The sequence below is a fragment of the Vidua macroura genome, chromosome 3 (genome assembly GCF_024509145.1).
Source record: "Vidua macroura isolate BioBank_ID:100142 chromosome 3, ASM2450914v1, whole genome shotgun sequence".
Taxonomy (NCBI): domain Eukaryota; kingdom Metazoa; phylum Chordata; class Aves; order Passeriformes; family Viduidae; genus Vidua; species Vidua macroura.
Genome location: NC_071573.1, coordinates 88,237,090 through 88,253,187, shown reverse-complemented (window position 1 = coordinate 88,253,187; position 16,098 = coordinate 88,237,090). Strand labels below are relative to the sequence as shown.

General features: G+C 34.1%; 1 protein-coding gene across 1 annotated transcript in view; it reads right to left on the bottom strand.

The window, feature by feature from the left end:
• Positions 1-16,098, bottom strand: part of EYS (eyes shut homolog) — a 725,122-nt gene that overhangs the window by 630,222 nt on the left and 78,802 nt on the right. Inside the window, 2 exon segments of the mRNA XM_053974015.1 lie at positions 6,970-7,109; positions 7,371-7,475. Coding sequence (XP_053829990.1) covers positions 6,970-7,109; positions 7,371-7,475 — 245 coding nt within the window.

The following is a 16,098-nucleotide window of genomic DNA, read 5'->3' as shown; positions in this document are numbered from 1 at the left end:
CATCTATATATGGCTTTCTCCACTCTGGGTGTCCCAAAAACTATAAAGACTGATAACGGACCAGGGTTTGTGTCCAAACAGTTCATGGAATTTATGCAACTATGGGGCATTGACCACGTTACAGGAATTCCACACAACCCTACAGGGCAGTCAATCGTGGAACGAAAACACCAGGAAATTAAAAAATTATTAGAACAACAAAACGATTCGGCCATCACCACGAGCCCTGTAGAGAGGTTGTGCAAGGCCCTGTATGTTCTCAATTTCATGAACTGTTCAGACCGCGAGCCAAACCCCCCGATCCTGCGCCATTTCCACAATAACACCAGGGCGCAGTTGAAGGAGAGGCCTCCTGTGCTCATAAAAGACCCTGAGTCTAAAGTTATCAAAGGTCCATACCCTCTAATAACGTGGGGGAGAGGGTATGGATGTGTTTCAACAGAACAGGGCCCCAGGTGGATCCCCGGGAAATTCATCAAACCGTACCGGGAGGACATCTCTACAGAAAGCCAACCCCCGGAACACTCCCCCGAGACGCCAGCTCCATCAGAAACCACCGTCGCGTGGAGTCGAAGGAAAAGGAAGAAGACTAGACCAGCCAGTATCGCCGTCAGGACTTTAATAACTAACCGGCATTTCCCGCCGGCTTGGACTGCTTATCCTCTGACCCCATCCCCTACCATCCCTCACCCTTTTCCGTCCTACCACTTTCCTCACCCCTTCTTCCCTCATACCTGACCTGATTTTGTTTTCCTGTTTTGTTACTATTTCGATTTACACGGGGGAGGATGGGGATTCAAAGGGGTCACTATTCTTCTTAATTTCTGTTGCGTTAAGAAATTGTTAACTAGGACAATGGGAAATGTTTTTTTAATAAACCAAAAAGGGGGAGTTGTGGGAGGGGTCCCCGCCCTCCCTTGGGAGGCAACTTCAATATAGCCAGAAGTTGTCAATCACATGCTGTTTCCCTCCCCAGTTGAGGCTGTCTGTCAAAGCTTAACACACTCCCCGGTTCTAGAAAGTTCTTCTGTTCTGTTAATCCCATTGGACCCTGTTAGAATGCCACTCCTCTCCTGTATCCCGATTGGTTCATTACATGTCACCCCATCCCGTCTCCTCCCCTCTACCCGTTACCCATTGGTTGGTTTGTGCCCTAGCCACTCCTATCCCTCTGCCCTTATATTCTCGGTCCCGCCCTTGCACTAGGCTCCCTGAGTCAGTTTTCTCTCCGAGAGTGTTGCTGCTCCTTGCCTTCTCCTCGTGCTCCTTGCCTTCTCCTCGTGCTCCTTCTCTCTCCTACAATAAACCTCTCGGATCCTGCTGCTCGGGAGACGTCTCGTCTTTATTTGGTGGAGCTTTCCGGGTTTCATCTACCCCTCCCTGCGGACCGGCCAGCCGAGGATCACTCTCCGGACTGGCTGGGAACCCAGGGAACCCCCGGAGCCTGCCCTTATCTCAACTTATAATCAATTTTCTCTCCCCTGTCCAGTTGCAGAGGGCACTGATGGAGTAGCTTCAATGGGGACCTGGCATCTAGCCTGGGTCAACCCACCACATACATAAAGAGCTTTTTCTTTACATACTGGATTTTTTCCCAAAGAGTTTAATGGAATAAGCCATTGGTAATAAATATGGTTATTTAATCTTTTTATGTTGTAATATTAAAAAGATACATCTCCAAGAACCTAAAATACTGAAGGCTATTAAATCAATATATCAATTTCTTGTTTAGTTGGTAAAATGCATTTATGTTTTAATTTAACAGTACAATTTTTACAACTGCCCTTAAAATGTGCTTGTTTTAGGAGGGACAGTAGTGAACTAGACTGTTATTTTTCCATTGAAAGAGTAGAGCAATTGTTCCTATGTTGTATAATTTAGCTTAATATGTATCTATCAGGAAAAGACTGATTTTTTTCTTTAATTTTAATTATAATGTGGATTCAATCTATCCTTGAATCTTTATATGTTTATAAATTACATCTATGCTGTGGTAAAATCAGAAGCTGCTTTATTTTCTATTTTCAGATACTGAAAGATTGATAAATTTAGACCAGAACAGCTTTTATCCTTTTTGTTTTTAATTGCTAATATTACTTACTAAACCAGTATTTCCTGTATTCTTTAAAATTATAAGTCTGAATTAATGCTCCTTTTCTCATTTTACTTTTTAGGTTCCATTTTCATTTCCATGAAAATTTTGCCAGTGTGAAGACGGATAACTACATATTCATTTCAAAGCAATTAAGACCCCTCCTTCTAATCAATTGGTTTTTAAAGAAAATGGTGTCTAGAAGATGACTTAATGCACTAGTACGTCAGTTTGATTGAGTCTGAATCTCTTTATAATGTCATTAAGATTTGTAATAATAACAGTCCTTGGCAGAAATATTTTAATATTAATTTGTCTTTGATTAAGTTTTAAATTGACCTTAAAATGATGAGATTTTTGTTATGCTCCCTGTACTAAATTTTAGACTTACCTTGGGATAGTTATTCATTATAACAACATATTGAAGGAAAATGCAGTTCAACATAAATGCAAAAAAAAAAAACCCTTCTATATGTATGGTATGGGAATTGTTTGGTTTTTTTTTTTATTTTTATGTGTTTTCTTACTTTTGTATTTATATGTTTTTGCTGGATTTTATCCTGATGTTTACTATTTTCTCAAAGCTCAAATAGGTCAAATAAGCTCATACTCAAGAAAACCATCCATAAAACCTTAGGCAATTAAGACAAATATTTCAATATTGCCACATTATGTTTAATTTACTCTTATGTCATTTTGATACTTTACACTGTGAAGAAATGGGCTACCCTTTAAGGTGCTAGTGTAATCTAAAGATTTAAATTGAAATGAAAGCTATGGAATGTATTTAAATACAAATCCTATGTTTCGACAGACCATAAACAGGTCTATTCTTGTCAGCCTGACCACCATACTTCTGTCTACGGCAAGTACTTTAACACAAATCTGCCTTTTTATGTAGTCGTGATAAAATGTAAGAACCACTTTCTTCCAAAATCAACCAGTAGACTTTATATCAGCTAGGAATTAGTCCTTAGAGGATTTTATTCTTTTCCTGTCTTTCCTTTGCAGGAATTGAGGGATATAACTATATACGTCTGTCTCTTTAGGTATCACATGCTGTCAAATGCTCGGGATAAGACGGCAGTCATTATTTGTAACTCCTCTTTCATCTTACATTTCATGGAATTCTCTTCAGTTTGAATGAAACTTCATTTTTCATATATCAAAAAAACCACACACATATATGTATTTTTCCCCAAGCATACAATTTTACTATAGTCTTCAGGTTTTATTACTGCAAAGTCAATTGTACCCGAGTATTCCAATTTTTCCAGATGTGCAATTTTATTTAATCTGACCTATATTGTTTCCTAGACTGTGGTACACTAAGCAAGTAGATAAAATGTTTGTCTTAAAAATATTGAAAACAGAAACTGCCTTACTTTTACAGATAAGGAAATTTGCATATACAGACTAGGACAAACACCGAAGTGGCAGCTCCTCTAAACACTAAATATATAGTGAGCATATAGATATTTCCATTGAAAAAGTTGGAACTATGGTCTTAACTGCAAGTGCAATATGGGATCATGGCTCATAAAAAGAGAAAATTTTCAAGTAAAATATGCAAATGGATTTCAATAAATTTCAATATTATAAAGCTGTAGATAAACACTGAGAGGAACTTTCAGATGTGGTTTAGTTCCTAACTTATATGGGAGTTATTTTTGACAAACCAAGTTGATGTCTGCTAAGCAAGTCTGTTTACATCTTAAAACTGAAAAGAGAATGAAAAATAATTGTAACGTCCTTTTTAATTCCTATTCCTAATTTCCTTTTAAAAAACAATAACCATTGGTCAATATCTTGCATTTCCATAGTTTATGGTTGCACTTTAGAATTTTTCATAGTAAGAGCTAAAGAAAACAATGGTTTTTTTAAGACTGCAGACAGAATTTTGAAAAATAAGTGTCTTAAGGGAAACAATAAAATTCTTAAGATGTAGCTGTAGCCACTAAAAATAATTGCACATAGAATCATAGAATTAAAGCTGAAAAAGATGTTCAAGATCATTGAATCCAACCCTTGATCAAACACCACCATGTCAGCTAAACTGTAACATTAAGTCTCACATACAGTTGTTTCTTGAGCACCTATAGCCCTTTCTGTGGAGAAATTTTTCCTGATATCAAACCTTAACCTCCCTTGCACAGCTTGAGGCTATGTCCTCTTGTCCTGTCACTGGTTGCCCGGGATAAGAGGCTGACCCCCACCTGGCTACAACCTCCTTTCATTTAGTTGTAGAGAGTGAGAAGGTCTCCCCTGAGACTCTTTTTCTCCAACCTAAATAACCCCATCTCCCTCAGCTGCCCCTCATAAGATTTACTTTACAGACCCTTCAACATCTCCGTTGCCTTTTTCTGGACACACTCTGGCGCCTCAATATCTTTCTTGAAGTGAGGGGCCCAGAATGTCTTAGAACACCTCTTAATTTGTGATTGTTTGGGTCACAGGTGGACTTTCAAGGTATGTAAACTACTCAGGGATGCAGTACCTCCATCACTGGAGGTTTTCAAAATGTGCTTCATTATCTAACCAAGGCTTTTTTTTCCATGAAAAGTTGGACTAAATGGTCTTACGAGACCTCTTCCAACCTGGGCTGTTTTATGGTTCTGTGATTCTGTTACTTAGGCCTATCATGTTGCACTACAATTATTTGTTATTATAAGTGATCTTATAAATTCTCTATGAGCTCCTGTTAATAAAAATATTAAAATTGTGGCATACATTGAATATTCAAATAAAAATATTCTTTATTCCTTTTCATGTCTATCTGACTGCAATACAGGAGGAAAAGCATTATAACACAAAGTGGCTAAATTTGGAAGTCACTAATTTAAAGATGACAAAATTTTGATTTATTTAGAGTTCTGTCATAATTCTTGGTCCAGAGCAAGCAGGCATTATCCTAATTACAAAGTTAAGACAAGATTTTGAACTTTAAAGGAAGATATCCTCTTTCTTAATCTGCTCACCTCAATTTTTTAAAATATTTTTTTGGAAAAAAAAGAAACACAGCTGTCGTGTATTAATTGTTGGGCTGTGGGCTGGAAAAGAAAGAAACAAAACCTAATGCATTAATATCATTATATATTTATACAGAGATAGAAGAGCCCCAAGTAATTACATCTGGTTTTTTTGTTCATTAAGAAAATATTACAAATAGTAGCAATCTTTTCAATCTCTTTTGCTGAATACACAGAGGTAAAGCAGTTCAGTATAATAGAGATACCATTGGAAATGTAAATAAATGAAAGGATGCAAAAATGTATACTTATTTTCTATCCACAACAAATAAATTGAGAATTAAATGCTGAATAATTAAATTTATTGATTAATACTAATCTCTGATTTCAAATTATTGCTTGCATTATTTCAGAAATGTACTAAAGTATTTGATTGAATACAGCCTTTTGTTTTTTTTTCAAAAAGGAAATGATATCATTTTAATGATCTGTAAGCTAAGAAAACAAGTAAAACTTAAGTATATAGAGGGTCCATAATTTTATTTTCTATTCTTTTTCCCATTAAAAAATCTACTAATTGTTCACATTACGCCCAATTCAAGCATCTCATACAATGAGTGTTTATTGATATATGTGTATATATATGAAATAACTTGTTTTCCCATAAGACATTTATTATAGTCTTTGAAATGTTTGTATAAGTGAATTAAATATGTCTGAGGGATTCTAAGTGAATATTACAGTAAAATGTTTTGCTAGCTCCCATCAGCATGCTTGGCACACCATCACTTCCCATACTAACTAGCCATAATGATGATGGCACCATTATGATGCTATGCCATGTACTTACCAATATATTTGCACTCAGTATGACACTTTAAATCATAAAAATGTTAAAATTTACCAGATGCTGAACAATTTAAGTATAAACCTTTGAGCCAGTGAGTTTTTCAGTGCTATATTTCATATTCACTTACAAGTGTCTATTCATGGACTTCAAGGTGACATAAATATTGATTGCTCTTTGTAAATACGTTGCCTGCTATGCATAGTATATTTTTATGGTGAATATATTTCAATAAAAGAATTGATAAAGCCTTTAAAACACTCATTAACATGTTTGTGTACTTGTTTGGAAGGCTATATCGCATTATGTACAGAGCTTATAAAATAACTATAATAAAAAAGTGCAACAGTATTTTGGTTTAACCCATACCAAAATCTCAAAGTCCACCTCAATATGAATGAATCCTGCCCAAATGTAATTTAAAAGGTCATAAAGGATTGTGAGAAGGATATAACAAATACATTTCTTCTATAAAACTTTGAAAGTGCAGAAGTAGTATTCATTTCCATATGCTGTGAGCATTGAAGAGTAACTTGCAAGGCAAATCTAGATTTCTTTCTAACTGCATTTTCATCTCCCATTGAAGTGTAATTAGTCTTGCCTTTTTGTTGTTGAATACAGTTTGTTATTTTTCTTTGTAATGGAAATGAAACTGCTTATCATTTTTTCTGTGCATTGCTGTACCATCAGCCTTCTATCTGGTATCTTTTAAACATATCAAAGATTGCAAAGAGATTTTGCCTAAAGTTCTTCAAGTTTCAGAATACAGCAACAGCAAGTAGGGGACAGAAGGAGACATCAGTGACAAAAACTATAAAGAACAAGAAAGGCAGAGCTCAGACATTACATGGTTTGTTGGATAGTAACCCGACCAGTCAGATCATGCACTTTTATATGCATATGTTACACAGGAAAAAGGAAATTAGCATGAGAATATATCAAGAATGAGTACTATGTTTAGGAAACCTGTGCAAAATGAGGCTTCATCAGCTCACTGCTATTAGAATAAGTTGTTTGATTTCCCAAAAAAACACTGGGGAGAATATATCGCTTTATCCTACCTCTGTGTTTCCAATACATGGTGATAAACATGTGTAATTAAATCCATGAGATTTATCCATACACAGTGCTCCTGGGGCACAGCTTATATTGTTGAATAAGCAGGCATCAATATCGAGTTCACATCTTTCACCTTCAAAACCTGCACCACAAAGAGAATGTTTAATCACAGTTCATTCAAAATATTGACATTATGTCTGTTCAGGGTGTTAGCAGTTAACACCACTCTAGTAGAGTTATTTGGCAGTTTTATTTTGTGAACAAAGAGAAAAAGTGCTTTTTTCATAAAAATGTTCACTACATTTGTTGACATACATTTCTACTTTTATGTTGCTATTTCTTAACATAAATATTTGGATAATATTTTATTTATTTTGTTAGAAAAAAATTACCAATGGCTCACCTATAGGGCAAGTGCACTTAAAATGATCTTCATAGCCAATACATGTTCCTCCATTTTCACATGAATTGGAACCACAGTTGTCAATTTGCACCTCGCAGAATTCTCCTGAAATAGGGAAAAAAAAAGTCCTAAAATGATTAGGAATTAATATCACGTTCTTAAGGAAACACAATAAGTCATATTAGTACTATTGATAGGATAACTTTCTTTAAATAAGATCTTTGGAATATTGGTTAAAGATCTTGTGTATGTTTTCAGACTCTTCCGCTCCACTTGCACATATAAAAATAGATTTCAGTGTTTTAAAAAAAAGGTCAAACCAAAAATACTTTTTCAGCATTTGAAACAATTTAGGATGTATCCAGAAGGGGATACAGAGCTGAAGGGGTGGATTTTCTCTGGAAAAAAATACCTGAAAATGGAGGTAATGCCCTATTATATATGTATTTCATTATGTATTTTCTGAGCTCTATTTTGCTAGGAAATGCTAGTCCACATTTATCTGAGGTAACCGTTAGTGTGATTCACTGAACAACTTGCTCATTTATCTGAAAACTGCTTTTAGCCCAGCAGGAACAAATAATTAAACTTGTAACCGGACAGTTTTAAAAAAATGTACTGAAGAGAAATAGATCTCATGCGATGTGATATGAATCAATAAGGAAGATCATCCATTAGTCTTGGAAAACCATTAGTCTTGGAAAACAATTAGCACTTTCACTTTTTATTTTTATTCTTTTTTAAAAAATAATAAGATTTAAGAAATCTTTCTTAAAAAAATATAGTGAATCTGTGTATGCATTCTTGATTTTTTTTTTCTCTTGTTATTGATGTGCTTTGTTTTGTTTTCCTTGATTTTTTTTTTTCAGATATACTATTTTTACAGCAGGAATTTGGAGCGGGGCGGGGGGGGGGGGGGGGGGCTGGTGGGCAGACAAGGATGGGGGGCAGTTTCCAAATTTAGAAAAGATAAAGAATAGAGAAAAGGTAAAAAATCTTTACTGCTGAGAAAAGTAGAAGAAGGTTCAGGAGTTCTGAGATATTTTGAAGAGGAAAACTTCAGAAAATACAGTAAATGTAAATTACTGATGCTTTTACCACCAACTTGTTTGTAATCAGTTTTACTTTATGGCTTAAGCAGAAAACATAGAAGAGCTGTACAGGAGAAAAATGTTTGGAAGGAATATACAAGAAATGCAGATAATTTCTTAAATCAGATAATATGTCCTGTAAAATTTTGAGTCAGAAGTTAATATTTTATTTCAAAATCTTCATATGTCAAAAAAAGGGAAATAAAGTTAGTTCAAATAACAAAATTGTTTTAAAATTTTTGATCACCTATCCTTTTTATCTAAAGCTAGAGACATCAGGAAAACACAAATTAATAGGATAAAATTTGGTCAGAAATGACTATGTCTCTCCTTCAGTATTTTCTGCCAATTTCATTCACTTTTAATATGCTGGAATGGAGTCCCAAATTAAGACCTAAAGACTGCTTCTCATGGACTTCTGTAAATTCAAACAGGAATATGTTGTGATTTGTTGGCCAAAAATCTCTATTTTGGACCAAGAGGTGCTAAACCACAAGTGCCGTCTCATGTTTTTACAGAGAGGTTGACCAGCATGCTTTTAAGGACATTTACTCTATCCTTTCAGTTCTCAGTTAAAAATCATCCAGTGATAACATCAATCAAATTTTTAACAGCCAAGATTATATTTTATTATAATTTATAAAATTTACTGTGTTAAAAATGTTTTTAATATTATGTAATAATAGAGAACATAGGTAAATAGGTAATTGGATACTTCTTGCTATTTATTATTATTATATATGTAACATTATATGGGAAACTATGGGCAACCTGAGCTTCCATTTGCAAGACTCTCATTTGCTCTGTTCATATTGACTCTAATGGTAACCCAAAGTATCTGCATTTCTGGGGAGATTTCATCATGATGAATACTTTTAGAAAGCCACTTTTCCTGTAATGGTGGCCAGCAAAAAGGCATGTTAATACATAAATAAATATTTTCATTCCAAAAGCAACTGAATGTGCTAAGGAAGTTACAATCTCCTAGGATTTGTGGGGTTTGGTTTGTTTTCCTTAATGACGTTTGGAAGGCAAAATCAGGAGCAAAATACAGAAGCTGGGAAAAAAACTTCAACTCAATATGTATTTTGGATCAACTTTTTCATGTTTATTCATGAGGATAGAATTGTCTTGTCCAAGAAACCCTTATGAATAAATATTAGTGCAACCCAACAGCTTCAAGAATTATTTTGCTATAAATCTGAAATTCTTACAGTGGCTGTATCCTTTAAGCAAACTTTATGACTTTTCTCTGCCACAATGAGGTCAAGAAAACCTAGTAACTCCAAATTGTTATAGAATTTATTGGAGTCTGAATACTGCTGAGAAATGCATAATTTATGGTATTAAAGTCTGATTAAGTGATAAATGGATATCAGGAGAGATCTCCACAGTAATCCACTTAGCTTTTAATGCCTAATTATCACTTCATAGTGAGTAAGGGCTGAGTAATTGAGAAATGCAGTACTTAGAGAACTCAAACAAGATTTTTGTGCACAATTAAGCATGTTATTCTTCTATCAGGAATAAGTTCAGCAGGCCCAAGGAACAAAAGGGGAAATAAAGAGATTTTACAACATTAGAAGGAGGGAAAATTTTTGATTAAAGACTACTTATTAACTACTGTTGCACTGTTTATTTTTGTAAATGACCTTATACATTATTTACCTAAGGATATGTTCTTAAAAGTTAAATGGTTTAATTATTTTCCTTAATTTTCTTTTACTTCCAATATATTTAGAGGAAACTTTCTTTTCCTCCTTGATTCTTGCTCTTTTAATATCCAGCTTATCTTTAGCTTTTCTAACTCCATATGCACACATGTAATCTCTCTATGTTCCTTTTATGCAGCTTCCAACTTCCATTGTCTGTGTACCGTGGGATGGGACATTTAATTGCATTAACACACTAAACCTGAAAGAATATACCTTGCTTGTCATCCATGTATTTGTTAGCTTAGAATCCATGATTAGCTAAAATAACTACATAGCTCTGTGGTTCATACCAGCCAGCTAAGAAACAGATAAATTAATGTACTTATGTCTATACCTGATAATAAGCTTATTAGTATATTTAAATACATTACCACAAATAACCTAATTCTGGTAAAATTCACCAAAGAATTCTAAAAAGACTAAAATGTAACATTGTTGAAAAAACATCAGTAGAGTGAGGAATCTTTTAAATGGACTTTGGGACCAGAAGAAAGAAAAGTGGCAAATTCAATATAAATTCTAAAAGTAAGCTGAGGGCTTTTTTCCCCATAGCCGTTCAGAACAACACTGCCTTTTCTAGCAATAGAACATAACCTTTGCACTGAATTTGCAAGAACTGAGGGTCATCAGACCTTCCTGCAGTGGTGTTTTACTTGGTCTAATTGTGACAATAGCTTTTTCTTCTGATTTGCTTTAGTTTTTTTATCTTTACATGGAATAACTATAAGTTTAAATAAATAAGAACAAGTAGATGTTATAAGTACAATTGCATTTACTAGCTTACTGCAGTGCTGTATACAAATAGAAGGCTAGTACCATAATAAGAGACCTTGACAAGTAGGGACAGAGGATGTGATGTGAGGAGCACTGCAGTGATCAGAGATGGGAGACCCCATAATAATAGGCAAGTCACCAGTGCCCAGTTAAAGAATGAAGACCTCTAGCTGGACAAAACTGATCTGAATGATAACAAAAACCACAAATTTTATTTAATATATGTTAGACCTACCATAAAATGTAAATTAAGATCTAAGATAGAACTGCAGTCCAATGGAAAAAATGTGCAAGTGGACAAATAGAAATCACCCCAAGATCCTGAAATGGATCCTGGAGATGAAGAAGAAACCACCAGTATGAATATCACATTCCTTCCAGTGAAAGACTATACACTCTGCCACATTGCTTCCAATAGCAGCACTATGAAACCATTGACCTTAAGATCTGGAGGAGGAGGGTAAAGGGTGAGAATAATATCATAAAAAGGGACAGAAAATAAAAATTGTGTTGAAACTGCATTTCCACTCATTTTCTGCAGCAGTTAATTTTGCGCTGATAATGATTTTAATTTTAATATTTCAGTTATGTCATCAATACATTTTTGGCTTTAGGTGCATATATGATGTGCCTCTACCCTGCACATAACAAAGATTTTCAACATAACAGAATCATTGAAAGCCTTATGTACCATTAAGTCTGACTTTATCACATATGTCCCTGAGGGTTCTTAAAAAGACTATAACTCACAGTTGCATTCTATTTTGCACAGTGTAGTAAAGCCAGCATTTCTAGTGTGTTTCATTTTTAATTGACCCAAAAATTTTAACCTATGAAATAGAATCTGCATTCCCTCAGACTTTGGCTGCACTTACAGCTGCTAGAGATATTTTTAGTTTTATGTGATCTTCTATTTTTGTATTCTGCTCTAGTGTATTTTTGTACTTCCACTCTCAATTTAATATTCTTCTCTTTTATTTCAGAAATTGTGTAACAACCAATGTGCTAATATAGAGTGTATAAAGATGATCTGCCATAAAAATGTAAACTTTTTAAATTTGCTATGTCGTGTGGTAACAAGTTTATCAAACAAAAAGAATACATGACCTAACACTTCTCTTCAGTGCACAAGTACTGGATTGTATAATAATTATTTTTAAATGTTTATTTTCCAAAGTAATTTAATGAAGCTACAACTCAAGACTTTTTTTTTTGTATGTTTTTTTGTTCCCTGACTTTGAAGGCAGCTGTAACACCCAATTAGATTTATTGCATATGTACACACATGTGCACATGCTGAAATAATCACTGAACCATTACTTTTAAACCATTCAAACCAAGAAGCTAGTAGGAAGTTAAAAAAATTTGCTCATGGGCAGTTACGGTTCACTCTCTGACATGTTGGTTTTTACATCCATGCCATTGCATTACAGGTCATGAAAAATTCCACTTTTATTGTATGATTTGTCTCATCCTGAACTCAATCCAAAAAGGGTCATATGAGTGGAGCCCTCTCAAATTCTCAGCTCTTTCCATGTTACCTAAAGAGATCAAAGAGTGACAAGCCTGGTACAGACATTATAAGCACTTAAAAATTACACGTTTTACTCCATTTCCTGGAACTTTACATTTATTTATTTATTTCCAAATACACTAAATCCATTTACAGTAATATTTATTGGAACCGCTAGATAGGTTTCCATGGATTCTGAATATTTCCTTATTTTCCCTTGGAACTGTGTAGAACTGTGCAGTAAATCTATTCCTAGATAAAACTAGGTATAGGGATAAATCTTTGTGGTTTTCTAAGTAAAGTAATTTCAGTGAATGAGAAAATAATTTAAAAATAGCAGAAATAAAAAACTGATCTGGCATTCACACATGTAGGCTTTCAAAGTTCTGCCTGACAGTTGAACAATCAAGCTTAAATGACTTGGTTTTGACATTAGCAAGAACTCTTTTATAAACTAGTTAGCATAAATATTCAAATTAAGATTTATTTAAGATTAATATATGTGTTTTTTCAGTCTTCTTAGAACAGAATATAATTGTATATTGATAAAAAAAATATTTTATCTACAGCTAAACATTGAAGAAAGGATCATGTTATTGCTCTCATTGGTGGAAACATTTTTGCTATAGGTGGGTTGAGGAAACTTGAACCTGGAAAATCTTCCCCAGCTGTAGATGAAATCTAGACAACTAAATTATAGTTGTCTAGACTAAATTATTAAATTTTAGATTTCTAAAGTACATCATACTGAAATTTCTCATTCATTGATTATCACTACCATATCCCTGTATTTAATGAAAAAAAAAATTAAAAATGATACAGCCATCTGAAATGGCAGCTGGCATCAGAAGGAACATATTTATCTACAATGGCATTTGAAAAATAATCTAAAAATATTTATTTTGTTGAAATTCGCAGGCTTAATTTTATTTTTTCTGTTATTTTACTTCCAAAATTCCTTTGTATCTCCATTTTAGGATGGTGTTTCACAAATCCCTATGAAGAAGAGTTATTCTTCTGAGAGAAAGAAATTAAATAAAGTAAACCCAAGAACAATGCAGTCATAATTTTATAATGACACAGATTTTCTAATTAACATATAAAGGGGATAGTTTCCATTAGCTCATGAAAAACAAGAATTTACTAGGATTGGAGATAGCGATTCCAAGAGTAGAACTCATCATGCACTAAGTCTGATTAGATTTTGATTAGGTGTAAATGATTAGGCATATTTATACCATATCATGGGCCAATGTTCTAGAAAACTATTTCCTTTTTTGGTAAAGCAACATAACCTTTTCAACATAAAGACATACATGACATACATATGGTAAAGCAGCCAAAGTAAAACACCTAGGTTCATTAGGTACTGTCCCAGCTTCAGAGACTAAGGGGATACAAAGTATAATAGGAACATTTTCCAGTTCAAGTAAACATTATTATGCTTATTCTCAAAATTTACCAGCTGTCATAATTTATTTATATGGACCTGAATTTAAAGCTTTTTGAAAAGATCAAAAAGACTTCCACTGACCACAGTCAGCTTATGACTTAGTGCATTTGTCAACTACTGCATGAATTATACATGGTCAAATGTTAAATATGCATTTAAAATTTTACCTTCTCCTGGTTTAGAATGCATTTAAGGACACTTAGGAATATATATATATATATATGTATGTGTAAAATCATTTAAGGGCACTTAGGAATAGTCCTTTCTGAAAGTTCTTCTGCAACTGTTGGTTAAGCACAGTCTTTAGCTGAGTTACTTTTTACGGAATGTCTTTAAAAATGTTTGAGAGGTATTTTAATAACCTTGGCTCTTAAATGAATTAATTATTCTGGAACATGCAATTAGACTTTTGACCACTTAATAGATTATCTGTCCTTTCTCTTAGCTGCATTCAGGATTTAGCTGAAAATCTGGTCATAAAGATTCATCTCGTGGCAAAGTCTTTTGCAGACCTCTCCTTCAAAGAATCTCTTGTGAAGGTTTTGTTTGTTTATTTGTTTTGTTGTTGGTCAAAGTACCCTTTATATGTTTCATTTAAAAATCTGGTTCATATAAAAAACCACAACAGGTTATTAGGAGAATATGCAAAGCAATTTTCATGCCTGGAACACAGCAATTTCATCTAGCTTGATCCTTTTTCACTCATCCTAAGTGAAATATAAAATAATACAGAACAGTCATTCACAGAGACACCCACTGAGAGAGGGCAGATTACAGAAAGAGCATCCTACCTAGCCTGGATAAAAAAGCACCATACTTGCAGGTCCCGCTGCTCTCTGGAAGATGCTTGAACATCACTTTTGGGTTCCAGAGAGGAGGTGGAGCTTTTTTAAGTTTTAGAAAATATTCCTTGGCAAATTGAGTCTAATTATTTAGATACAAGGATTTTGGATTGAGAATAAGATAATAGTTTATGGGCCTGGAGTAAAGATAAATGTCAGTGCACCGAGGCAACAGTCCAAATTTGGGTGGGTGACATAAAGATTGATCGTGGGATAATAAAATAGATTGGGTTGCAAGAGACCTTTAAAGATCATTTAGTCAAAGCCTCCTGCAATGAGCAGGGACATCTTTAACTCAGGTTGCTCCAACTTGTCCTTGAATGCTTCCAGAGACGGGACATCTATCATATCTCTGGGTAACCTGGACCAGTGCTTCACAACTCTCATTCTGACAAATTCCTTCCTTATGTGTAGTGTAAATTTATTAAATTGAAATTTTCTTTCAATTTAAAGCCATTACCCCTTCTCATTGCTACAGACCCTTGTTAAAAGCTCCTCCTCAGTTAATTTTTTGTAAGCTGGAGTATTGAAATGCCTCAATAAGGTGTTTGGAGATTCTTTTCTCCAAGCTGAATAACCCTAACCCTCTTAGCCTGTCCTCATAGCAGAATTCTTCCAGTCCTCTGTACTGGCTCTGTGTCCTTCCTGTGCTGAGGGCTATAGGATTGCATACAGCACTCTGATGGAAATTCAATATTATTTAATGTTCTTACCTTAAATTTTCTGATCTAAAATATAAATTAAATCTCCTATACAGAGTTTATACTAAATTGGTGGCAAATGCTGAGGAGAAAGGTGTCATGAAAACAAATCTGAAGTCAAATATTTTGAAGGAATACATTTCTAAAGTGAGACATACATAGAAATAGAGGCAAATATATTGCCTCTATTCAGTAAATAGAAATGGAGGCAAATATATTGCAGAAAAAGTAAACCTCAGCAATTCAGAGAGTCCCAGAGTGAGGACCAAAGTATAGAAGTTGTTGCTGAATGTAAGTTTCTGATGTGATTCGGGTTAAAAAACTCAAATAAACAAAACCAAAAAAAAGATAGTTCTTGAAGTGCCTAAGAAGTCTGCTCATTTGATAAGAAAAATATACAATATAAGAGACATCATTAACAAAGCTGAAGTCATGCTTTAAGTCTTTAACAAAATGGTATTGTATATCATATTTCAACAGAACGCGTTTGTTTTTTGTTTTTTGTTTTTTTTTTTTAATAGAAGGAACAACTACTGAGCACAAAGGTAGAAATACAGCATAAGAAAGTCTAGATTATTTAGTTCATAGATTAACATCATTCCAGCTTCAGTGGAGACACAGTAGGTTATGCCAGCTAAT